The 27,324-nt window shown below is 41.6% G+C and overlaps 1 protein-coding gene across 6 annotated transcripts in view; it reads left to right on the forward strand.

The window, feature by feature from the left end:
• Positions 1–27,324, forward strand: part of LOC134916465 (bifunctional heparan sulfate N-deacetylase/N-sulfotransferase 3-like) — a 474,893-nt gene that overhangs the window by 398,575 nt on the left and 48,994 nt on the right. For all 6 annotated transcript variants that reach the window (XM_063920216.1, XM_063920218.1, XM_063920214.1 and 3 more), the window contains 2 exons: positions 7,855–8,037; positions 13,969–14,065. In XM_063920216.1, coding sequence (XP_063776286.1) covers positions 7,855–8,037; positions 13,969–14,065 — 280 coding nt within the window. The remainder of the gene's footprint in view (positions 1–7,854; positions 8,038–13,968; positions 14,066–27,324) is intronic.

Genomic DNA, 27,324 nt, shown 5'->3' on the forward strand with positions numbered 1-27,324 from the left:
TACCACTCAAGGATCCTCCGGAGGAATCCCAGGCAGGAGAGGACTCGTCAGTCATGCCAGTGACATGGCCTGCAAGACTACTGACATTCCTGACTGAGGAGGAAATTGACGTTGAGGTAGTTGGTGATGTGGCTTGTGGGAGAATGGGTACAAGAGGAAGAAGGGATTTAGGTGTCAGTGGACTGCTTACACTCTTACCCAAAGTTTCTGAACTTGACAATTACTTCTGATGAATGCGCTGCAGGTGACGTATAAGGGAGAATGGGGGTCATTCCGAGTTGTTCGCTCGGTAAAAATCTTCGCATCGCAGCGATTTTCTGCTTAGTACGCATGCGCAATGTTCGCACTGCGACTGCGCCAAGTAATTTTGCTATAAAGATAGTTTTTTTACTCACGGCTTTTTCTTCGCTCCGGCGATCGTAATGTGATTGACAGGAAATTGGTGTTACTGGGCGGAAACACGGCGTTTTATGGGCGTGTGGGAAAAAACGCTACCGTTTCCGGAAAAAACGCAGGAGTGGCCGGAGAAACGGAGGAGTGTCTGGGCAAACGCTGGGAGTGTTTGTGACGTCAAACCAGGAACGACAAGCACTGAACTGATCGCAGATGCCGAGTAAGTCTGAAGCTACTCTGAAACTGCTAAGTAGTTTGTAATCGCAATATTGTGAATACATCGTTCGCAATTTTAAGAAGCTAAGATTCACTCCCAGTAGGCGGCGGCTTAGCGTGTGTAACTCTGCTAAAATCGCTTTGCGAGCGAACAACTCGGAATGAGGGCCAATGTTCCTAGGTGGTTAACGTCCTTACCCCTACTTATTACGGATTGACAAAGGCAACACATCGCTTGACACCTGTTGTCCGGATTTGTGGAGAAATAATTCCACACTGAAGAGGTGGCTTTTTGGTATTTTGCCCAGGCATGGCAATGGGCTTATTCATCCCATGGACAACAACTGTCTCCTTCGGTGCCTGATTTAAACAAACCACATCACCATCAGAATCCTCCTCGTCAACTTCCTCCTCAGCGCCAGTAACACACATATTCTCATCCTGGTGTACTTCTACAGTGACATCTTAAATTTAAATATCAGAAACTAGACTGTGTGTGCTCCTTCCAGCACTTGCAGAGGGTGTGCAAACGGTGGAAGGAGCCACCTCTTCCCATCCAGTGTTGGGAAGGTCAGGCATCGCAACTTCCAACACACTTGGACTCTCCTTGGGGATTTGTGATACCATCTTAGAAAGCACAGTTCTTTGCTGTGCTTTTGCCAGCTTAACTCTTATAATTTTTCTAGTGAGAGGATGAGGGCTTCCATCGTCATGTGAAGCTGAACCACTAGTCAGGAACATAGGCCATTGCCTTAGCCGTTCCTTGCCACTCCGTGATGGCATATAGGCAAGTTTACATTTCTCCTCAGACCATTTAAATTCATTTTTTTGGGTCATTTTACTGAACTTTGGCTTTTTGGATTTTACATGCCCTCTACTAGGACATTGGGCATCGGCCGTGGTAGATGACGTTGATGGCATTTCATCGTCTATGTCATGACTAGTGGCAGCAGCTTCAACACTAGGAGGAAGTGGTTCTTGATCTTTCCCTATTTTATCCTCCAAATTTTTGTTCGCAAATATTTTTCTGGAGTTATATAACACAATATGCAGCACAGGAGAGCATACCACTACACCACACAGGGCAAACCCTGTAAAAATAATTTGGATTAAATATTAATAACCCCTTTATTTGGAGTAAATAATATACAGCACAGGACTTATATGGCAGTACCACTGGAATTGACTTATACGGCAGTACCACTGGACTTATACATCAGTACCACTGGACTTATACAGCAGTATCACTGGACTTATATGGCAGTATCACTGTACTTGACTTTTATAGGGCAGTACCACTGGATTTATAGGGCAGTACCAATAGACTTATATGGCAGTACCACTGGACTGGACTTATATGGCAGTACCACTGGACTTATACAGCAGTATCACTGGACCTATACGGCAGTATCACTGGACTTATACGGCAGTACCACTGGACTTATACAGCAGTATCACTGGACTTATGCGGCAGTATCACTGGACTTAAATGGCAGTACCACTGGATTTGACTTATACGACAGTACCACTGGACTTGACTTATATGGCAGTACCACTGGTCTGGGCTCATATGGCAGTACCACTGGACTTATATGGCTGCACCAGTGCACTGGGTTTATACGGCAGTACCACTGGATTTATACGGCAGCACCACTAGACTAATGGCAGGACAGGGACACCACCACTGGACTGATGCAGGACAACACAGCATCACTGCAATGGACTGGACTTATACAGCAGTACTGGACATATGGCAGCAGAGGACACCACCATTGTGACTGGACTGATGCAGCACAAGACAGCAGTGGAATGACACATAAGACAGAGCAAGTCGCCACACCACTTTCCTGAACAGACAGACGCTGAGGAGATAGACACGTCCTCTCGCTACACTCTCCAGGACTGGAGTGAAAATGGCGGTAACGTGCGGCTCCTTATATGGAATCAAATACCTGCGAGAATACGACAGTGGGATGATGACGTTTTGCCTCGTTATGGTTTCTGAGTCTGGCGGGAAGTCCCGAGCCGGGCTCGGGACGTGATGTTCGGGTTGGTTCGGTACTCAGAGAACCGACTGAGAACCGAACCCGCTCATCTCTAAACAAAATATACCTAATGTCCAACATATAAATATTGTAGAATGCACATTGTATTAACAGGTTTACCATGCAAAGTCATGATGGCAGAGCCGGCCCAAGGCATAGGCAGTATGCAAATGCCTAGGGGCATTTGGGCAGGCACTGGGCATCTAAATTCTAATTGCAATTTCTGGCTGTAGCCACTCTGTAGCTTTATTGCATCAGTGGTGGCCAGTGCAATAAAGTTGTATTTGTTCATTGCGGTGCAGCGTGCATGCCATCATGATGTCATACAGCATCACTAAGACAGGCAATGCAGAGGAGCTGCGGTGGTCACAGCCAGAAGACAGATAAGTATAGTGGCTGGAGCAGGGGCATTTTAAAAGAGGACCCACAGGCAGGCTCCTTACAGGCCCCTCCTCTCTGTCAGGGAGTAGACCCTGGCTTTATACAGAACTCCATGGTACCTGTGATGTTTCATGGTACCTGTGCCTTGCTCCTGGTGACATCCCTATTGCCCATGTGCAAATAATCTGAAAAATGTCCACGGCAGCAGGGACGCTTTAAGAGTGGAGGAGGCCCGTGTGCAGCCTCCTCCATTTGGGCCCCCCTCTCTCTGCTGGCAGCACTGACAGTCTGAGTAATAGAGGGCTCAGACTCTACTAGATCCCTAGGGAAATGGCACGGCAGCCATTTTCCCTGTGATTTCTCTACTGCGCATGTGCAGAAGAGTTTTAACAGCACTGCTGGTGTTGGTGTGGTACTGCGGAGGGATAAGAATTTTAAAAATGGCAGCATGTGCAGTGTGGGCCCCTCCTGGACTGCACCACACACACTGCACCCATTTAAATACGCCAGTGTGTGGCAGCCTTTTTCTCAGTGATTTATGTATGCAACACCAGCTATTTTCACAGGACTCCAGAGAGGTAAATATAATAATATGGGTGCCAGGTGTATGGTGTGGGCTTCCATGGACCCAGGGGCCAGTGTGCACTGCACATCTTGCACCTATTATAGATTTGTCTATGGGCTGAAAAAATACTGGGGTGGGGATGGGGGGTAGAACCAGACAAAATATTGCCTAGGGCACCAAATTTGTCAGGGCCAGCTCTGCATGATGGCGCTGATTCTGAGTAAAAAACAAAGTGGCTGTAGTTGCAGGTAGACGTGGAAGCCAGCTATACTACTTTATGGTAATGTGAGTATCCATTCATCTAATGCATGGGGTTGTGCGAGTACAAAAATTGATACCACCATTGACTTTATGCCAGACAGTTTTACTGTTACCATTAGTATCGGCACTTGCTCCGGCCTCATGCTCGGTGTAAGAGATCTGTCAGAAACAGGCTTTCCTTCCCTGCACGCATGTCTCAGAATCACACAGAGTTTTTTTATACATTCCCATGAAATTCCCGCACAAGTCAGGGTGGTTACATGCGTTTTCTTTGCCACCACCCGGTTCCCATAGTGAAATTACCTATTTTACGGAAAGATACATCTGCCCAAATTCAGTCTGATTGAAAAGATGATGGATATGTGCCAGTTACATCAAGGAAGACAGATCTGTGCAAGTCAACTGCCCCAATGTGAGTAGTTCTTACTAATTTTTGGCTACATTATTGGAACATACAGTATGTTGGGCCACATACGGTATATTAAAAGATGCAAGATCTCATTTAGGATATATAAATCTACATGAAAATTGCAATACACCCCGCATTCTTTGCCTGCATACTGGCATTTGTGATCTCCTGTAAGCAGATAAATCCTACAGTACAATCACTTATTTGTTTGGATAGCCTCAATCTAAATTGACTACACAATGGGGGTCATTCCGAGTTGTTCGCTCGTTAATTTTTTCTCGCAACGGGGCGATTAGTCGCTAATGCGCATGCGCAATGTCCGCAGTGCGACTGCGCCAAGTAAATTTGCTATGCAGTTAGGTATTTTACTCACGGCATTACGAGGTTTTTTCTTCGTTCTGGTGATCGTAATGTGATTGACAGGAAGTGGGTGTTTCTGGGCGGAAACTGGCCGTTTTATGGGTATGTGCGAAAAAACGCTACCGTTTCTGGGAAAAACGCGGGAGTGGCTGGAGAAACGGTGGAGTGTCTGGGCGAACGCTGGGTGTGTTTGTGATGTCAAACCAGGAACGAAACTGACTGAACTGATCGCAGATGCCGAGTAAGTCTGGAGCTACTCAGAAACTGCTAAGAAGTGTCTATTCGCAATTCTGCTAATCTTTCGTTCGCAATTTTGATAAGCTAAGATTCACTCCCAGTAGGCGGCGGCTTAGCGTGTGCAAAGCTGCTAAAAGCAGCTTGCGAGCGAACAACTCGGAATGACCCCCAATGTCAGATCATTTCAACTTCAGCCTTTGTGCAATACAGAACTTGAAACAATATTACCCCAAAGGTCAACAATCCTGCTGTAGGCCTACCTGCGAGGATAGTTGCATGCCCAATTGTCAGGGGATGGAAGGGATCCTTAGCATCCCTCTCTGGGGGCTTCTTGTGAAAAGAACCCCATAGTCTGCTATAGGCAATATCATCTAATGTCATTGCCTATAGTATAGAAGCTCTGGAAAGTTTTGCTATGGGACTGCTATGCTATGCGTTCGCAGCAGATATCTCCATATGTTTTGTAGTAAAACCGACAAAAACTGCCCTTAGTGGTAATAACTAATCCAGGAAAGGAGTTCAGATTTGCATTTGGACAGAAAATTATGCAATGAAATTGGCGCCAGTGCAATTACTTTGATGCAACCCACAAACACTTATCACTTAATACTACACTTTAATTTAGAGCTGAGTCACAGTGCACCTCCCTCACAACTCTAAATCTGGCATTTTACATTTGCCCCTCCAGCACAATGGTTTTTCCAAAGTGCTAAGGCCTGTTGTGTGATGTGAGAAGCTTACTGTGTGTCCTAAATAATGAGAAGTGATACTTGGGGGGAATTCAATTGTGGGTGACTGGATTCCTCCGGACGAATTACTGTAGCGTGACTTTTTTCTGTGTGATCTCGCTCAAAGTGTTATGTGGGAATATTAAAGAATAATAATGTTTTAGTGAGTCAGTAGATGTGAGAAAAGTATATCACATGGGTGTCCCAGTGTTTGAGCACTACTCAATATACTGAACATACAACAAATAGTAAAATACAGTTAGAAATGTAAGCACATTTCAGTTAAATATGGGCACCTATAGTAAATTAGAACATTCACAGAACAAGAACAACCTACAGTTAGAGAATATCTACAGTATATTTATAGTGTGTAGCCAATCTAAGAATTAAAATTTACAGAACACAGATAGTGGATCTAACCTGAGAATTTCAATAGAAACAGTAACACAGTGTGTGTATGTGTAACATGGGTGGTCATTCCGAGTTGTTCACTCGCTAGCAGTTTTTAGCAGCCATGCAAACTCTATGCCACCTCCCACTGAGAGTGTATTTTAGCTTAGCAGAAGTGCGAACTAAAGGATCGCAGAGCGGCTACAAAATAATTTTGTGCTGTTTCAGAGTAGCTTCAGACCTACTTAGTGCTTGCGATCACTTCAGACTGTTCAGTTCCTGTTTTGACTTCACGACCAGGTCCCATCCTGCACATATGCGACCAGGCAGTGTGATCTGATCACACAACACCGCCGACCTGCCCCCATTTTATCCAAGCCGCACACGCAGCGCTCTGTCACCGTCCCCCCGCCTGCCCCACGAACGCCTCTGCTAATCAATCAGGCAGAGGCGTTCGCGGAGCGGGCGGGGGACGGTGACAGAGCATTGTGCAGAGTGTGTAAAATGGGGACGGGTCGGCAGTGTTGTTGGGGCAGCTGTGTGACATCACACGCAGCCGCTCCAGTGAGAAAAATGGCGTCTGACTGCCTGCATACGCAGCCTGGCTGCGGCTGCAGGGGTTAGTCCACAGTTGCTGCAACCACAATTAAATTGCGGCTGCAGGGCATGCCATTCTGCATACTGAATAACCCCCAAAATGTATTCAGTCTGCTCATCACATAAAAATTTTAAAGCCAGAACACTTGTCCGTAGGCTGTTTAATACCAATTTGTGTCTTTACTGCATTACTTATTTACCTAACAATGAAACACAACGTGTCCATTTTTCTTAGCTGTTTCTCTACGGTTTGTAAACAATGACAGATCAATAATATCTAATGTACAAGGTTACAGTTCAGGTGATAAAGATCTGTTCCTAAATCTTATTTTCTTCCCTGTAGGGAGCTTTTATAAGTCTATCAAGTCGAAAAAGGACGGAATATTTTTTTCTTTCTGTCTTGCGCTTTTAAAGTACTGCTCTGCTGACCTCTCCAAAGTTATAGAGTCTTTATAAGCACAGGAAGTCTCTTGTGCGGTTCACTTGGAAAAGAGTTTTAAATCCTCACAGAAAACCACACTCTGTGCATGTACAATGTAGACGCACTTCACTGGGATTCAGCAGTTAATAGAACATGCAGAATATACTGTAGCGTTAAAAAGATATAGTACCATATTGTATTTACTGGAGACTAGGTTTAATGATATATTTGTGCTGGTGTAATACATTTGCTGTATTGAACTATAAATTCTGAAATATCTGCTTAAATGGAATGTCATTCTAATTGGCCTTTTTATGCATTGTTGTACATATAGGTGTAATATAGTCAGTTTTAATTGAGCATTTAATTATTTACATACTCACAGTTAAGTCATTATCATGTATTTAGTTTAAATGTCAGCATAATGAGAATATCAAATAAAATACTGGTGTATGTCTCTTACTCTTATCTAAAATGATTTATTATTATTATTATTATTATTATTATTATTTGTTTTGTTATCTTTTTTATTTTTATTATACTAGAGCTTTCTAGGCAACAGGTAAAACATAAGTGCCTTCATACCTTATTTTAGCTGTGGGTAAAAAGATAAAGAGAAGATATTAAATGAAACTGTAATAAACATTAAAATGTTTGTAATAGCCTAATATGTTTCACAGCCATTACACTTATATGTAATTTAAACTGACCTGAAGATATGTAGTTCAATAAAATGGTTTTAAAATAGAATCAAATGAAGATTTACACACAAAAAAGTGTAACAGTAGTGTCCCCTAGTGGCACAAAATATAACTGCAAGCTAACATTTTTTATTTTATTTTGTATTACAGATCAGCATCTTCATGACCCACTTATCCAACTATGGCAATGACAGACTTGGTTTATATACATTTGTTAATCTGGCTAAATTTGTACAGACCTGGACTAATTTAAAGTTGCAAACTCTTCCTCCAGTTCAACTAGCTGACAAATACTTTGAGTTATTCCCCAAACAGAGAGATCCTCTATGGCAGGTGAGTGTATAAATTCTACCCATATTGTGTACAATCTGAATGGAAATTCATATAAGCCACTTCTTCTATGCAGTTTTGCCACTACAAATATGTATTTTATACAGAATTCATCCCAATTACTCTTGCTACAGGATACATAACAAAAAGCTGAATCCTGCTCTTTTAGGAAATATATGGGGAATACTGAAATGCTTCAATGTGAATTTATTCAGTAAGTTTCTGAAACCATGGAACAGAACCAAAACCTCAGTAGATGAAGTAACATGATTTTAGTTTTAAATTCTGTCAAAAGAGCCTCAGGGTTTGAGCTGAGCTGGGAAAGCTTCCTACTGTATATAAATCACTAACAACAGAAAGTACTATATTGGCCATTGCTTTAAATCTGTTTTTCAATATTTGCTTTGAAAGCATTATGCCTTGTTAGAGCAGTCTGTTTATATTTCTTTTTATAATTGACTAGAAACTGTCTAAATGTCTCACTATGGGGCAAAGTCATCATGAAAACAATGTGAAATGAGAATTTGTAGTTTTCAATCATCACCCTTAGATTTCACAATTTTTTCACTATTCATCATAATTTCCATAAAACTGCTAATTTTGAGAAGCAGGTTTTCGGAAAAGTGATATTTTTCCCCTTGCAGCTGAGGTGTCTGTAAGGACTTCCTCACACTGTGCATGCGCATGCCACTGCCAAAGTACCAATCCCCTGTGTCGGTACTGTACTGGGCTGTCCGGCTTGTATTAATGTAGCGCTGCCGGGCTGACGAAGGCAGCGCTGCAGCCATGGCCTCCCCCCTCTCCTCCCACCCCCTTCTCCCGCCGGTACTTTACATGTGGGTCCCGGTCGCCAAGTTCCACTGTAGCATCGGTTCCCCGGACATTGCCTCTCACTGCTTCCTCCATGGCTGCTGCTCCACGCTCTTCTCTCCTACCCTACTGCACAAGCTGCCATGTAAACAGCAGCTTGTGAATAATTTTGGGGGCTATTTGCCATCTCAGGATGGGGAACAGTTTCACGATCAAACTCTGAAAAAAATGCTTTTACGGAGTTTGATGAATGTCACAATTTCTACATCCCCTGGGGAGTGTAAAAATTGTGACATTTAAGTGATGATGAATAGCCCACTGTTTCATTTATGCAGTAGTTTATATATGGAATAATTATATCATATTTTTCATTTTATGTTATAAGATTTGAGCAATAACTACACACTTTTAACTGATGCTTTACTAACATATTTTTTATAGATTTTCGAGAAAAATATATTACAACAACCTGACCATATAAAAGGAAGCTATCATCTCAGCCTTTCAATACAGGTCACAGTTCTATTTTACAATGTTCAATTTTGTAACCTGTACAATTCTCTTCTAGAATCAAAGTTGAACTGTAAAGATAAACATTATAAAGCAATAAATCAAAGAAAAATTCTTAATATTTGTAACATTATAATACTTTGCAACTTTTTCATTGTATGATACTGTACTTTTCAGCATGCATATGTTTGCAGAATGTAGATAATGTTTTCTGTTTTGTCTTGAACTGCTTCAGGCCATAAGATGCATTTAACTTTAATGCCTATGGTTCACTCAGTTTTCAAACAACCAGTTTAAAACATAAAAGGACTGTAAGGACTGTAAGTAGGCAGATCTGTGATCTGAATGACGTCAATTTACATTCATCGTCATCAGTGCACACTTGCACCTGTCCTATACTTGGTGTATAAGATACATGGATTTATACTTACGTCCATCTGGATAGTCCACAGTTGCATTAGCACATCCCCAAAGAATTTTGCCTATGTGAGAAAGCCCTGTTCCAGATGAGTTATGGCACATCAACAGTAAGTGAGATGTGCCCGATATGTCCAGTCATTTCTGGAGCATGCAGACACAAGAAAATACACTCCACTCCCAATCATGCAGTACGTTCAACTCAGATCAGGCCCGGTCATCAGAGAACCAAAGGTAAGAGGCAGAATAGTGCAAAATGCAATTGCAGAATCGACCTAGCATGTACCATATTGTTTCATATTTGGATGTCCTTAATTACTGTTATTATTTTCATTGCATTGCATATCAAATCAAACTTCAACTTAATATAAGATGCTCTGCCTGTATAATATACAGTAGTTCAAGTATGTTTCTGTGTACAGCACCACTGCATTCCTTGCATCTATAGCATATAATCTGAGTATTTAATAACATACAGTACTATTAATACAGAATAAGTTTAACATGTATTGAGATTGAAGACAAATTTCTGCATCTTAGACTGTTATTTAGGGGATCATTTATGGTTGGATTTTGTCACATAATATATGCATTTCAATACTATGATGCTCACCAAAAGTGCATACAGGTATGTACAGTTAGGTCCATATATATTTGGACACTGACACAGTTTTCTTAATTTTGGCTCTGTACTGTACGTCACCACAATGGATTTGAAATGAAATAATGGATGGAAGTGCAGTATGAAGCGTTTAGAATTGCAACCATTTTTATGAACAGTCCTATACTCTCAGGGGCTCAAATTTACAGTATTTGGACAAATTAATGTAATCATGTTAACTTTTAATAATTTGTTGAGAATCTTGTGCAGGCAATGACTGCCTGATGTTTGGAACACATGGACATTGCCAGATGTGGAGTTTACACCTTTATTATGCTTTGCCACGCTTTTACTGCAGATGTCTTAAGTTATTGTTCGGTTATGGGTTTTTTTATCTTTAGTTTTGTCATCAGTTTTGAAATTCATGATCGATCCAGTTGAGATCAGGTGACTGACTCGCCCATTGCAGAATATTCCACTTCTTTGCATTAAAAATCTCTTGGGTTGATTGCGGAAGTACGTTTTTTGTCACTGTCTAGCTGTGTTGTGAAGCGCTGTTCCAACCAACTTTGATAAATTTGGTTGTATTTGAGCAGACAGGCTTTCCCTGTACACTTCAGAATTCATCCAGCTGCTTCTGTCACATCTTCAATAAACTCTAGTGACCCCGCACCATTGGTAGCCATGTATGCCCATGTCATCACGCTGCCTCCACCGTGTTTTATAGATGATGTGGTATGCTTCGGATCAAGAGCCATACCAAGCCTTCTACTTTTTTCTTCCCACCATTCTGGTACAGGCTATTCTTAGTTTTATTTGTCCAGGACCTGGCTGTCATTTTTAGATGAAGTGAAGGATTCTCTTTATGGTAGACTTGAATAGTGATATATATTCCTACCTCATGGAGAATGTTCTTCTCTTGTCTTGATGTTGTGAAGAAGTTTTTCTTTACCATGGAAAGGATCCTGTGATCATCAACCACTGTTACCTTCATTGGACGGTCAAGGCCTTTTTGTGTTGCCGAGCTGACAAGTGTGGTGTTTTTTTTCCAGAATATACCAAACTTTTGATTTGGCCACTCTTAAGGTTCCCACTATCTCTCTGATAGATTTATTTTGTTTTTGCAGCCAAAGGATGGTCTGTTTCACTTGCATCGAGAGCTCATTTGACTGTGGTTCACAGCAGTAGCTTTCTAATGCAAATACCACACTTGGAATCAACTACAGAACTTTTGCCTGTTTTAATAATAGTTCCTCTCCCTACATCTTGAATGTGACAAGGGCATTCCAAATGGTAGATGAGCTCTTTGTTGCAACATTTGTCTTTTTTTTAAGTTCATAGTCATTTTTGGTTGATGTTACTATATGTGTGTATGGCGCATTTGCTCTTGGTGCAGGTTTGGCAACAGTATAAACTTCCTGATTGCCTATTTGGTCCTATAATGGTTTGAATCACAGTGCATCCAGAAAGTATTCACAGCGCTTCACTTTTTCCACATTTTGTTATGTTACAGCCTTATTCCAAAATGGAATAAATTAATTTTTTACCTCCAAATTCTACACACAATACCCCATAATGACAACATGAAAAATGTTTTTTTTTAGATTTTTGCAAATTTATTAAAAATAAAAAACTAAGAACTCACATGTACATAAGTATTCACAGCCTTTGCCATGAAGCTCAAAATTGAGCTCAGGTGCATCCTGTTTTCACTGATCATCCTTGATGTTCCTACAGCTTAATTGGAGAACATCTGTGGTAAATTCAGTTGATTGGACATGATTTGGAAAGGCACACACTTGTCTATATAAGGTCCCACACTTGACAGTGCATGTTGGAGCCCAAACCAACCATGACGTCAAAGGAATTGTCTGTAGACCTCCGAGACAGGATTGTCTTGAGGCACAAATGTGGGGAAGGGTACAGAAAAATATCTGCTGCTTTGAAGGTCCCAATGAGCACAGTGGTCTCCATCATCCATAAATGGAAGAAGTTCGGAACCACCAGGACCCTTCCTAGAGCTGGCTGGCCATCTAAACTGAGCGATTGGGGAAGAAGGGCCCTAGTCAGGGAGGTGACCAAGAACCCAATGGTCACTCTGTCAGAGCTACAGCATTCCTCTGTGGAGAGAGGAGAACCTTCTAGAAGGACAACCATCTCTGCAGCAATCCACCAATCAGGCCTGTATTCGAGTAGTGATACTCTGAGTTCCTTGCTAGTGTGCAAGTGTATTGTACTATTTGGTGTCATAATGTTGCAGTGTCTCTCCATGTTGTTCAAAGTTGCTTATTTTCGAACAGTTGTATTTTAGCTGCTTGATTTTTACATATCACTGACATGCACTGGATTTTTAAAGTGGAAAATAACAGATATTTTTAACTTAATGTAATTTAATTCCATTTGTGTTTGTTTCTAATTACATTTTATATCCAATATGGGACTTTTGCATTTGTTAATTACTATCAAAACATTACTCTTCTGTATATAAAACATTTCATTACATAATTACATTCAGGGTCGGACTGGCCCACAGGGGAACAGGGGAAACCACCGGTGGGCCCCACTGCCTGTGGGCCCTCCTCCTCCTCTAGGGTTCAGGTTCCAGACTCTATCCTATGGCACTTGCATTATACTTATGTTACATTATATTTCACAGGAATATGGTTTATTATATATTTATTTACCAAGGGGAACAGAACATATACTCTGCAATGGTTAGCCAAACCTCTGTGGTGGCTGGCCACGCCCCAGTGGAGCCTGGCCACACCCTTAAGATGGGCCCGTACAGCAGCATTCCCTGGTGGGCCCTTCATGCCCCAGTCCGACACTGATTACATTGTGTACAGATAGGATAATGTGAATTTAGCATTTACTGATAATTACTGCCGGGCTCAGTGTGAAATACTGTACCAGCGATCGGGATCCCAGCCGTCAGTATGCCGACAGCACTAGAATGCTCCTTGCAGGCAAGGTGACTAGCTGAGCTCACCACAGGTTATGTTCTCCCTCTATCGGTGTCGTGGACACCCACAGAACTGGAAAAGCCTGTGGTGCCGGTATTCCGGCTGCGGCATTTCAACGGTACTTGGGATTCCGGCATTGGTATTGGTACCTCCGGGATACCAACTAGCGGTATTGTAACCGCCCCTTACTGTCAAGTCACATAGAACATCATTTTTGCTGTAAATGTAAAATCACACAAATAAAAAAACTGAAAGCGACAAAACTACTTTGCTATGTTACACTGAGCAGTACCATGTCTGATTTCTCAGGTCAAGTTCCTTTGTGCATCATCTGCAACTTTAAAACTAATTCCTATGCAGTTAAAATTGCAGCCCAACATCTGTAGTACACTTTGGGTGGTGCTTTGCTAAATGTGTGATGCAAATAAGAAGCTACATTTTATGAAAAAGACAGTACACTACACCTCTTTCAGTGGTCACTCCGGGCATCTTGCACCATATGTTTATAATACATTTAAAATATACTGAGAACACTTCATCATTTTATGGCAGCTTTGCCTTATGATGAAAGTGCAATTGATTTTGTATACAAGGGTATGAAAATACTACCTTTGCCTCTTACATATCTTTTAGAATCCCTGTGATGACAAGCGCCATCGTGATATATGGTCGAAAGAAAAAACCTGTGATCGCCTGCCAAAATTTCTGGTTGTGGGACCACAGAAAACTGGTGAGCACTAATATTTACTGTTAGCGTACTTAATTGCAAAGCACATCACATGCTCTTTTAGTAAGGTTAGACACCTGATCTACACCAAATAATTCAAAATGTCTAATACCAATAACCAGATAATCACAAGAGTTTCCTACATGGTAGTTGGCTGCCAGTGAAATGGAGTCCCAGGGAATCCATCCTTTGCTATGTTTTTGACAGTCATTCATAGCGAACAGGTGGGTACTTTCTTATAAACCAACAATCACTGAATTGACAGCGCACACCCAAATCTTGATTAAGATGCCAAGGGCCCCCTCTTAAAATACAGGTTTTGGCAACCTTTTCACTCTTTTCCCCTTCCGTTTATCAAAAAACAAGCAAACAAAATTGGGTGAATGTAAGCCAGGCTCCTCAGTATTCACTGGGGGGTTCACTACGATATGCCGGTGGTCGGGCTCCCGACGACCAGCATACCGGCGCCGGGAGCCCGACCGTCGGTTTACCGACAGTGTGGCGAGCGCAAATGAGCCCCTTGCGGGCTCGCTGCGCTCACCACGGTACGGGCACGGTGGCGCGCTATGCGTGCCACACTATTTTATTCTCCCTCTAGGGGGGTCGTGGACCACCACGAGGGAGAATAAGTGTCGGTATGCCGGCTGTCAGGCTCCCGGCGCCGGTATGCTGGTCGCCGGGAGCCCGACCGCCGGCATACTGAAGACCACCCTTCACTGGGCCATAGATACCAGTTTAGGCTGCTTAATAAACAATTGAGCCCTGATCACATATCTTTTACTGAAAATGTGTTATGAGGAACCGTTTCCGAACATAATTCCTTTAAAACCTCAGCTCTTTATATGTATTTGGGATGGTTTGAGGCTTAACCATTTGTCAAATCACTATGACAAACACAAAAAGAGTAATTTAAAGACTATGGGAGAGGGGGGGACTCAATTGAAGACGGTTAATGTAAAAAAATCCTGCAGCTGCGGGGTTTTGCTATTCAGTTGCAGGAGAAAAAATGGGTGTTGGCAAGTACAGTATGTGACAATGGAAATACTGTAGGTTGTACCAGGAGGTTAAAGCTAAGTTTTACTTTCAATGAAATTAAGTCAACAGTACATAAAACAGATGCAATGCAGAAACATACTGTATGACTCCCGTTGCACCTGCATATATACATTGCCCATATATACAATTATTCCTGGAAGTTTCCTGGTGATTTTCTGGCAACTGAGGTGAAATTGTGACCTTTTAGTAAATCTTATTTGTGTAAAATCCATCAGCTTTACATTCATAGTCACGTTGAAGCACTGGATACTTCTACTCTTGCCAGCTGGTCTTCGCTATGGGGCATAGCCTTAATCACAGTTGAATGGCCATGCCCTCCAACTAAAACACATAGTCCTTGAATCCTTAATGGGTATTCTGCTTATACAAGATGAGACAGTAAGTGGATAATAAGGCTTTGTCTGTGTCATCGAATATTCCTGTTTGTACAGTATTGAAAGAGTTCTGAATTCCATTTTATCTGCGATTTTTGCAAAGGATTCTTCATGAGATAGAAGAGGTTAGCTTGTATGTGTATAGAACAGAACAAAGGAATCGGATAAAATACAAGTTTAGGGAATGGTTAGATAAGGATTGAACAACTGGAATCATTTTAAAAACATGCAACAGCAGACTTCCGACTCCGGCGCATCCCGACTTCAGCACAGCTTTCTCGGCTGATACACAGCCTCCAGACTGCCATGATCTTCCCTCTCTCTCCCGCTATTTGCATGGAGAAATTTCTGGCGCCCAGCACCCCGTGAAAACGGCTCCATCAATGCTCCCGGTGAAACAGGAGAAGCGAAGGGCAAATTCTAACATGGCGCCCGGCATCACCAAGCCGCCCTCATCCCTGGCACCTGAGAAGGATGTCACTGCTTGTCAGCCTGCACCCGCACACCAGGTCAGTTGTTCCCCCGACTCTCCTCTCACATATGTTGATCTGACGGACGCCATTACTCAGGCCATGTCTCCACTGCTATCTAAAGCTGTGGCAGACATTACTCAACAACTACAGCACTTATCTCACAGGGTCACTACAACTGAACACAGAAATGTGGGCTTTATGCCACAACATGGCAGATGTTCAGAGCAATATAAAATGACTCGAGAAAGAAAATTACCAGCTCTGGAATAAATTAGAGGACGCTGAGAACAGGTCCAGAAGAAATAACATTAGGCTGGTAGGCCTGCCGGAAACCGTTGAAAGAGCTGAACTCTCCCACTTTGTGCAGGTTACCTTACCTTCTTTGCTAGGCATCACTGAATCTTGTAAAGACCTGGTGATTGAGCGGGTGCACAGCGTGGGGCCAGTACCACACTCTCCTAATGGTCGCCCACAAGTTACCCTCTTTAGATGCCTCAACTGCCTCCATAAAGTTGCTTTCTGGACGGCATCCAGAAAACAACATTTGTTGCAATGGCAAAATAACCACCTGTTTATCTGTCAAGATTTTTCAGTGGAACTCACCAGGGCATGTAAAGCCTTTAATCCAATATGTTCCAAACTAATTACAGCCAAGAGACGATTTCCAGTGCTCTACCTGGCCAAAACCCTGCATATATGATAGGGATAAGTTTGTTGATTTCACCTCGCCTGATGATGCTGCAGCATTCATATGTGAGGCATCTGATGACGACCGTTGTGATATCTCTGATGACTCTCCTTCTGCAGAATCCTGATTTAATTATACTCCGGTTTTCTTTTTATTACATTTTTGCTCACCATACTTTTATAGCTCCTTGGACTATGGTTTTCTTACAATTGTCTCACTGATTACATGACATTGTATGATATGTTATTATACAGTTTTTCAGATGTTGTATTGACTGTTATAATATCTGGGGTCTGATATCTAATACATACAAATATTATGATAAGCCCTTTTGGCATCATTCATATGTAATCCAGCATCTTTTTGTGGCTACATATTATTTTTCTGTTTAGGGAAATATTTTCTTTCCTAGAAGCTACAAATGCTTCACGATACGGCTCAGTCGCCTATTTATATATTGTAATTTTTTTCTGTGCTTTAGTCGGTATGTTTGCCTGGAGTGTTGCTCCGGACATATTTTTGGCTATACTTTGTTGTAGCTCTTTAAAGCATTCTAATATGTGCTGTTTTTCCACTGGAAGTTTGTTTGTCTATCAAACCTTTTACATATATGTGGTTTCTCCATGTTTAGATTTTCCCTATGTCCCCCCCATCCCTCCCCCATCTCTACTATGTTTTTACAGATTGTGAATCACTCCGCCTTTATGTCTCTCCCATCTTTCCCCCATCTCTACTATGTTTTTACAGATTGTGAATCACTCCGCCTTCAATGTCTTGCTCATGTTGTACCAATTATTGAATTAAAGGTTGGTTCTATAAATGTTAGAGGTATCAATACTCTGGTGAAACGCCCAAAAATCTTATTATACCTTACCAAACTTGATTTACACATAGCATTCTTACAGGAAACCGACCTAGCCCAATACGAATTTTTGAATTTACAAATATTACAATGGCCCCTGATTTCAACAGCCCCATACAACTCCAAATCTAGAGGTGTTGCCATATTAGTCAAAAGACACCTTAATCTTGCCATACTCCATCAAGATATTGATCCTAATGGTCTTTATTTACTTGTTAAAGTGACTATTCATAATACTCCTTTTATACTTTGTAATGTTTATGCCCCGAATTGTTATAGTAAATAATTTTTCCAATCCTTATTAACAAAATTGGCCCCTTATAGTAGAGCTAATTTTATTATTATATGTGATTTCGATTTGATAACTTCTCCCTATTTAGATCGATCTCATCCTCCTAAATTGCCATACCACTTGCCTAAACTTGTCATTTCTCATTTTTCTTAGACCATTCAAATAATTGATGTTTGGCATGTGCTACACCATGTAGAAAGAGAATTTACATGTCACACGGCTGCTCTTGACACATTTTCAAGAATTGATTTCATGTTTCTTTCACAATAGCTATTCCCTACGGTTATAGAGTCTATTTTTCTATAAAATTATGTTGAACAAAATTGATATTCATTTACTAACATTATACAATTTGATTATTGAGTCTCATACCCTTCCCCTTTGTTTCAATTCAGCAATCATAAAAGTACTTTTAAAACTGGGATGTGATTCTTTCCTCCAAGGTTCATACTGCCCCATTTCTTTATTGAATTTGGATTACAAAATTTTAACAAAAATCCTAGCTGACTGTCTCAAATTTTCACTCCCTCATATTGTCCAACCGACTAAACAGGATTAATTTGGGGTTGTCATTCAGTAACAAATGTGTGTAAAATAATTTCTGTCATTCGTCATTTATCTACACATTCTTCTTCCGAACACAATATTCTTTTAGCCTTAGATGCCGAAAAAGCATTTGATCTCCTGACTTGGTCTCATTTATTTCAATCCATGACTCACTTTGGCTACCCCAAATCTTTCATTAATGTTATACGAATGCTATATTCCTTCCCTACTTCCCAACTTTACTGCAATGGTCATTTATCTTCTTCTTTTTCCATTTATAGAGGTACTCATCCGGGCTGCCATCTCTCACCCCTTCTCTTTGCGCTAGCAATTGAACCCCTTGCCATTACAATTAGAAATTCCTCTGAAATATCCAGTATTTCTATTGGTGATGTTAGCCTTAAGCTAAGCTGGTATGCTGATGGCATGCTCCTCTTTTTGTCCGATCCACATACTGTACCTCTCTCCCTCAGCTATTTACTGTGATACACAACTTTGGTGAATACGCTGGCTTCAGGATTAATACCACCAAATCAGAAACTCTTAATATATCACATTCAAATGTTATACCCCATTTTTCTGCCCCTACCAACACTCTTCTTCTTTTTAAAGATGATCTTAAATACTTGGGATTACATATCCCTTCTGAACTTTCTTCGCTATACAAATTGAATTATACTCCAATTCTTACAATTTTTTTTTACCTTATATGACTCTTGGATGGATTTACCACTATCCCTTCTAGGTCGAATAGCTGTTGTGAAATCAATTGTTTTTCCTAAATTATTTTATTTATTACAGATATTACCCATTGGTCTCACCAAAAATGACGTAAATCATTTTGATTGCCTTACAGCTGAATTTGTATTGCAAAATAAACACCCCATAAATGCCCTCCATAAGCTCCAAACCCATCGATCTAAAGGTGGTATGTCTACCAAATATTCATCTATACACATTAGCGATACACTTTTGTTACATTTCAGACTGGTTACTCTCTAGGTCTTCATATACAACTCAGGCTTTAGATGAGACCCTTTTCGCCCCATATTCTGCTAGTGTTTTGATTCATTCTAAAAAATGTGACATCCCTCCACACATGCTACATAGCATAATGTCTTATAATTCTTATATAGCATGGCAAGTGATCAATAAAAAGATGTCAAGAAACCCTTTAACTTCTCCATATGTCCCTCTATGGGGTAATCCCTCTTTTTCGCCTTCACTACATAACTCTCATTTCCACACTTGGAAAGACAAAGTCTTATCCCTTACCTCACAAGGTGGATGGTTGCTAACTTTCCAAGATCTTAAGCCAACCTTCCTGCTACAGAACAAAGATTTCTATAAGTATTTGCAAGTCAGACATTACGCCTTAGCATTAGATCCCAAAACACAGTTTATCCACTACCAAGATCCTATGAATTATTTGTTTCATCTTATACAAACTGTTCCTTATTGCCTTAAATACCTTAATTCTATTATTTTTCCTTATTCTGACACCAAACCATGGCATTCTCTAACTGGCTCATGGAAATCTGATATTCCAGATATTGATTCCATATCACTTTTAACTAAACATTGTGACAGAGTTTTGAAATACCTACAATCCAATTATTTACAAGACGTTTACTTAAAAATATCACATAGAGGTACATTTCCCCGATACAAAGAAGCCGCATGTTTCCAAACACCTCAAGCTCTTGCTTAAAATGCCATCACTCACATGCCTCCTTTTTCCATTGTTTTTGGTAATGCGGCAAGATTAAAAGATTATGGAATAAAATATTAAATTATATCAATTTACTATTTAACCACTTGCCTGGAATGGTGGCATCAGATGCGACCATGTCTGCAAGTGCTTCATCTGACCTGGTCGCACAGGATGCGGCCAGTCAGATAAACAGTGTTAGCAGTGGCAGGGAAGGGAAACTTCCCTCCGCTGCTGCTGTCAGAAGGACCGGAAGGTCCCTCTGCCTCCCTGCACTCTCCCCTACTGATTGCCGTGCTGCCGATCACTGCTGATCACTCAGCACAGCAGGAATCTCCCCCCCTCCAGCAGCTGCAGACAATAGCAGCCGCAGAGGAACTGTAAATAAAATGCCCCCCCCCCCAGCCCCCCCACCCCCCCCAGTGTACCTGGAGGCTGTCCCAGCTTTCAAAATGAAAGCCATGATGGTCACAATGTTTCCAATGTTCAGATGATCACGATGTTCTCGATCATTGTTTCGATGTTTGAAGAAAAAAATGGGGGGGGAAATCTAAAAAATATTTTTTTTCTAACTAAAATCATTTTGGATAGGGTTAAATTCATGTTCTTCCCCTAATTCACTCATGAAAAAAACGACAATTTTGGAGCAGTTTTTTGGGGAAAAATGTCAGTTGAGTGGTTAAAACTCATCTCCCCCTAGATCCCATGGCATGCTTATGTGCTAATTTTAAAAAATTACTGATACAAGATATGTCCTCAGATTATATTCCACTATTGACAACCACTGTGACAGTAGCCAAAAAGATTATCCTTATACATTGTGTTCACAGCTCCTCCCCCTCTCTCAGAGAATTACAGCTTAGGGGTATATTCAATTGGTGTCGAAAGCTGCCATCTGTCGAAAAGTCAGCAGTTTTCGACTTTTTAAGGTCGAATCGTGATTCAACCTATTCAATCCCAGCTGTTTTTATTCGACAAGTCGGGGAATTCGACTTGTCGATTAGTATGTGAATCGGTGGTATAGCTGCTGATTCACGTACTTTTGAGGGAAACGGGGCCAAATTCAACAGGATTTGGCCCCGTTTCCGACCATCTCAGTCCGACATAAAAAAATGTCGGACTGAGATTAGGGACCTTAGTGGAGGAGAGAGGGGGGAGAGTCGCGGGGAGATGGGGGAGCACGGGCAGCCAGACACCCCCCCTTCCCCGTCGGGAAGTGCTGGAGATGGGCAGCACAGGAGACGGGGATCCGCAGGCAGCCAGACCCCCGGCGGGCAGTGCTGTAGATGGGCAGCGCCGGAGACAGGGAGCCATGAACAGCCAGACCCCCAGAGGGCAGTGCTGGAAATGGGCAGCGCTGAAGACGGAGAGCCGCGGGCAGACGGGGTGAGCAGCACTGGAGGATGTCACAGCTGCCACTCAAAGCAGCGTCCACCCGGCTGTGAGCGGCGGCTGTGATGCTGGGATGACAGTGAGGCAAAGAGACGGGGGGAGACGGGGGAGAGCCACGGGCAGACTGGGGAGAGCAGCACTACAGCAGCGGCTATATAGCCACTGCTGTAGTGCTGCTCTCCCCAGTCTCCCCGCGGCTCTCCCCGTCTAGCTCCTGCATCTCAATTCGACTTATTTAAAAGTCGAATTGAGATGAAATTGAATAGCCCAAGTCGGATCCATTCCGACAAATGAATGTCGTAATGGATCCAACTTCAATTGAATATACCCCTATAACTACTTAAAATCCTCTACTTTGATAGGAGGGCTACCTTTCTTGATGTTAATAAATATGTTGAAAATTTTTATTAAAAATGGAATCCCTTCATCGCCTCTCTTGATGAAGATACTCAGACTCACATCATGAAGGTTTTTGAAAATACAGAATGGCAACTTCTCCGTAATATTGCAAATTCATAGGCTCACCTCCTTCTATGATACATGATACTGTACCTTTATTCTGCAATTACACTTACTAGGTGCTTATATACTCAAACACATCTGACTTTATATTACACACTATCCCGTTTCCCCTGCCACTTCCTCCCCTGTGTCTTAAGGGGGGTACTGACGGAGCGATATTCTAAGCAATCTGACTAGATTGCTTAGAATATGAGCATTATCGCTCCATGTGTACCCCATACAGCGATAGCGATGCGCAGCCCCGCTGCTGCTAGATTTGCCTGCATGCAGGCCAATCTAGCGGGTCGCTCACTTCACCCGCAGGGTGAAGTGAGCGCCCCCCCCCCCCCATCTCCCCCCGCACACTCAGCACAGATCGCGCTGTGCTGAGCGGCGGGAGAGATGTGTGCTGAGCGGTTCGCTCAGCACACATCTCTCCTGCATCGGCCTGTATATATGGGCCTTTAGGCTTTTGTATTTGTTTATTTAGTTTCTTTTTTTCATTTTAGTTTAGTTTATTAACTTTCTTTTGTGATGTTATATGCACTCATATGCTCTTTGGACTTTATCACAAGCATCCTGTCTGACTTATTATATTTTTGATTATTCTCATACTCCCATACTATATCTCTTGAATTATCGCATTAACATGGTTATATTGATGTGCCCATTGATATTCAATAATTTTATTCAATGTTCCTACATAATTATAGACTTTACTAGTTTTGATATCATGACTATGTTGTGTATATTTTATCAGACTCTTGCATTTTCTTATACTATTACCGCTACATTGATAAATGTTACTGATATTTTTTTTGTCTATGACTGTTATATTGCTTGCACAATTTCTTGTGCTTCATTTGTATTTGCTTTTACAAAACCTTAATAAAAATTGTATTTAAAAAAAAACGTGCAACAGCAGAATGGAAGTATTAGTCTCTCTATTGGACACTCAAAACAGTTGATGAAGGGAGAAAAAAGAGAAACACACTTAATATACAAGATATTTTTTCCTCTCTATTTCCTCATACTAGATTTCACTCAGTCTTTCCTAACATTTTTACAGCTGTTTTACATACCCAAATACCCTTACGACTGCTCATTTAAGTTAATTGCAAATGACATTCCTATTACAAGTTGATTTAAAACCAGATGTACCCAATGTAAAGCTTCACTAGACTTGTAATACAACTTGATCCAATATAAAAAAGGCATCTGGTAATAATCACTGAAACTAGTATTTAACACCAATCAAATGTAGACATAAATGATTTATATATATATATATATATATATATATATATATACATGCATATACATATAAGTCAAAGAAAAATAAATGTTGACATCACAATATTCACAATTATGATATTGACATTGCTGAAATATCAACATTGGACGTGTTGGCACATGCAGAATGTGGTCATATTCACAAGTCAACACGTGAAATGCTTCAGGAGGTTAGAGTTATAAATAGAGATGAGCGGGATCAGTTCTCTGGGAATCAAACTTCCCTTGAACTTTATGATTCAATCCAGGATCCGAGCCCTGCTTGGGCTTTCCCACCCGCCTCGACTACGTCATTGAGGCAAAACGTCAACATCCCGCTATTGGACTCTCGTGGGTTTTGTATTCTATGTAAGTCCACGTGCAAAGGCGCCATCTTCACTCCAGCATTGAAGAGTGTACTGGTTGTATGTGTCCATCTCAGTACTGGGTGGCATGGTGTGGCATGTGGTGTGTGGGGGTGCCCTGTCTGCTATATCTGGAGTGATCTCTCTCCATCCACTGTATCTGAAAAAGAGGTGCTCTCTCTGTCAGCAGTTTCTGAAAAAGGGGTGCTCTCTCTGTCATCAATTTCTGAAAAAGGGGTGCTCTCTGCTGTATCTGAAAAAGGGGTGCTCTGAAAAAGGGTGCTCTTTATGTCTGCTGTATCTGAAAAAGGGGTGCTCTGTCAGTCCATCCAGGGACTCTGCCCCAGTGTAAAATTAAAAAAATATAAGCTAAAAAAAGCCTAAAATTATAAAAAGAATATTTTTTTTGTTTGTGCTTAGAGATGAGCGGGTTTAAATCTCAGAGATCCGAACCCCACCCCTCCAAACTTCATGATCCAAGTGGGACTTCCCACCAGACTTGGATCCCAGAATGAGGCAAAATGTCATCATCCTGCTATCGGATTCTTGTGGGATTTGTATTCCATATAAGGAGCCACGCATCGCCGCCATTTTTACTCTGAACTTGGAGAGTGTGGGAGACAGACCTCTGTATCTCTATGGGTGGTGGGATCGGGTGGGGTCAGTGTGTGCACTTTAGGGGTACTGTCCTGTGTGCTGTTAGGGATGCTGTCCTGTCACTGTGGTGTGGTGTTCTGTGCTGTTAGGGGTGCTCTACATGGGTTTTGCTGTCCTGTCACTGTGCTGTATAGTAGCACTGTCCTGTATGCTGTAAAAATACAGGGGTGTTGTTTAAATAAAGGTCCATTGGCCCTGTCTTGTATGCTGTCAAATTACAGGGGTGTTTTTAAAATACAGGGGTGCTGGCCCTGTACTGTATGCAGTAAAAATACAGGGGTGTTGAATAAATAAAAATACACTGGCTCTGTCTTGTATGCTGTAAAATTACAGGGTTGCTGTAATAATACAGGGGTGCTGGCCCTGTCTTGTATGCTGTTAAAATACAGGCATGCTGTGAAAATAAAGGTACATTGGCCCTGTCTTGTATGCTGTAAAAATACAGGGGTGTTGTATAAATAAAGGTACTCTGGCCCTTCTTGTATGCTGTAAAAATACAGGGGTGTTGTGAAAATACAGGGGTGCTGGCATTGTTCTGTATGCTGTAAAAATACAGGGGTGCTGTTGTTAAAATAAAGGTGCACTGGTCCTGTCTTGTATGCTGTAAATATACAGGGGTGCTGTGAAAATACAGGAGTGCTAGCCCTGCCCTGTATGCTGTATAAATACAGGGGTGTTGTTGTTAAAATACAAGGGTGCTAGTCCTGTCCTGTATGTTGTAGAAATACAGGGGTGCTGTGAAAATAAAGGTACACTGGCCCTGTCCTGTATGCTGTAAAAATAAAGGGGTGCTGTGAAAATACAGGGGTGCTGGTTCTGTCCTGTATGCTGTAAAAATACAGGTGTGCTGTGAAAATAAAGGTACACTGGTCCTGTCCTGTATGCTGTAAAAATACATGAGTGTAGTTAAAATAAAGGTACACTGGCCTTGTCCTGTATGCTGTAAAAATACACGGGTGCTGTGAAAATAAAGGTACACTGGCCCTGTCTTGTATGCTGTAAAAATACAGGGGTGCTGTGAAAATACAGGAGTGCTAGCCCTGTCCTGTATTCTGTATAAATACAGGGGTATTGTTGTTGTTGTTGTTGTTGTTGTTGTTTTTGTTAAAATACAGGGGTGCTAGTCCTGTCCTGTATGTTGTAGAAATACAGGGGTGCTGTTAAAATAAAGGTACACTGGCCCTGTCCTGTATGCTGTAAAAATACAGAAGTGATGTGAAAATAAAGGTACACTGGCCCTGTCCTGTATGCTGTAAAATTCCAGGGGTGTTGTTAAAATACAGGGGTGCTGTGAAAATAAAGGTACACTGGCCCTGTCTTGTATGTTGTAAATAAACAGGGGTGCTGTGAAAATACAGGCGTGCTAGCCCTGTCCTGTATGCTGTATAAATACAGGGGTGTTGTTGTTGTTAAAATACAGGGGTGCTAGTCCTGTCCTGTATGTTGTAGAAATACAGGGGTGCTGTTAAAATAAAGGTACACTGGCCCTGTCATGTAAGCTGTAAAAATAAAGGGGTGCTGTGAAAATACAGGGGTGCTGGATCTGTCCTGTATGCTGTAAAAATACAGGTGTGCTGTGAAAATAAATGTACACTGGCCCTGTCCTGTATGCTGTAAAAATACAGGGGTACTGTGAAAATAAAGGTATACTGGCCCTGTCCTGTATGCTGTAAAATTCTAGGGGTGTTGTTAAAATACAGGGGTGCTGTAAATATAAAGGGGCACTGTTCTGTTTGCTGTGAACTGTTACAAAAAATGGCGCTGTCCTGTGAAATTGAGAACAAATATTTGGAGGAAAAAATAGTGGAAGATCAGGAACCACTTCCAGTTCCTAATACTAGTGCTGAAGCTGCTGCTGCCACCAGTCATGACATGGACAATGCAATTCCATCAACGTCATCTGCTAAGGCGAATGCACAATATCATAGAGGACATGTAAAATCCAAGAGGCAAAAATTAATAACAAAAAAAGAATCTGATGAGAAACATAAAATTGGCAGTATGCCATTCAAGACTCGAAGTGGCAAGGAAAGGCTAAGGCCTTGGCCTATGTTCATGATTGGTGGTTCACCTTCTCATGAAGATGGAAGACCTCCTCCCTCTTGAAAAATAAAAATAAATAAAGCTTGTTAAAGCACAAGTAAAAACAACTGTGCATTCAGACTCAGCAATATCACAAATCCCCAAGGAGAGTCCAAGTGTGTCCATGGTTGTGATGTCTATGCTTGACTTTCCCAAGACTGTACGGAAAGAGGAGGCTCCTACCACAATTTGCATGCCCCTCTGCAAGTGCTTGGAGGAACACCACCAGACCAGTTTCTGATATTGAGATTGTCACTGTAGAAGTACACCAGGATGAGGAGGATATTGGTGTAGCTGGCGCTGAGGAGGAAGTTGACGATGAGGATTCTGATGGTGATGTGGTTTGTTTGAATAAGCCACCAGTGGAGACAGTTGTTTTCCATGGGATGAAAAAGCCCATTGTCATGCGTGGGCAAAATACCAAAAAAGCCACCTCTTCAGTGTGGAATTATTTCTCCACAAATCCGGACAACAGGTGTCATGCCTCATGCCATGTGTTGCCTTTGTCAATCCATAATAAGTAGGGGTAAGGATGTTAACCACCTAGAAACATCCTCCCTTATACATCACCTGCAGTGCATTCATTATAAGTCATTGTCAAGTTCAGAAACTTTGGGTAATAGTGTTAGCAGTCCACTAATACCTAAATCGCTTTTACCTGTTGTACCCAAGCTCCTGCAATCCACACCACCAACTCCCTCAACATCAATTTCCTCCTCAGTCAGGAACGGTGGGTGAAGTGGCCTTTACTTCATGGAAGAGTTCTCCTCCATATAAAGCTTGGAAAAAAGAATGATAGTGATAGTGCAACACCGTCTTTAAATGACGGTGTTGCACTATCACTATCATTCTTTTTTCCAAGCTTTATATGGAGGAGAACTCTTCTATGAAGTTAAGGCCACTTCACCCACTTTGTGATTATCTACATGCAAATAATACACATCCTTATGTGAGTGGGACCAAGCAAATAAAATTATCATTTGTTTCAACA

This window comes from Pseudophryne corroboree, chromosome 1 (genome assembly GCF_028390025.1).
Source record: "Pseudophryne corroboree isolate aPseCor3 chromosome 1, aPseCor3.hap2, whole genome shotgun sequence".
Taxonomy (NCBI): domain Eukaryota; kingdom Metazoa; phylum Chordata; class Amphibia; order Anura; family Myobatrachidae; genus Pseudophryne; species Pseudophryne corroboree.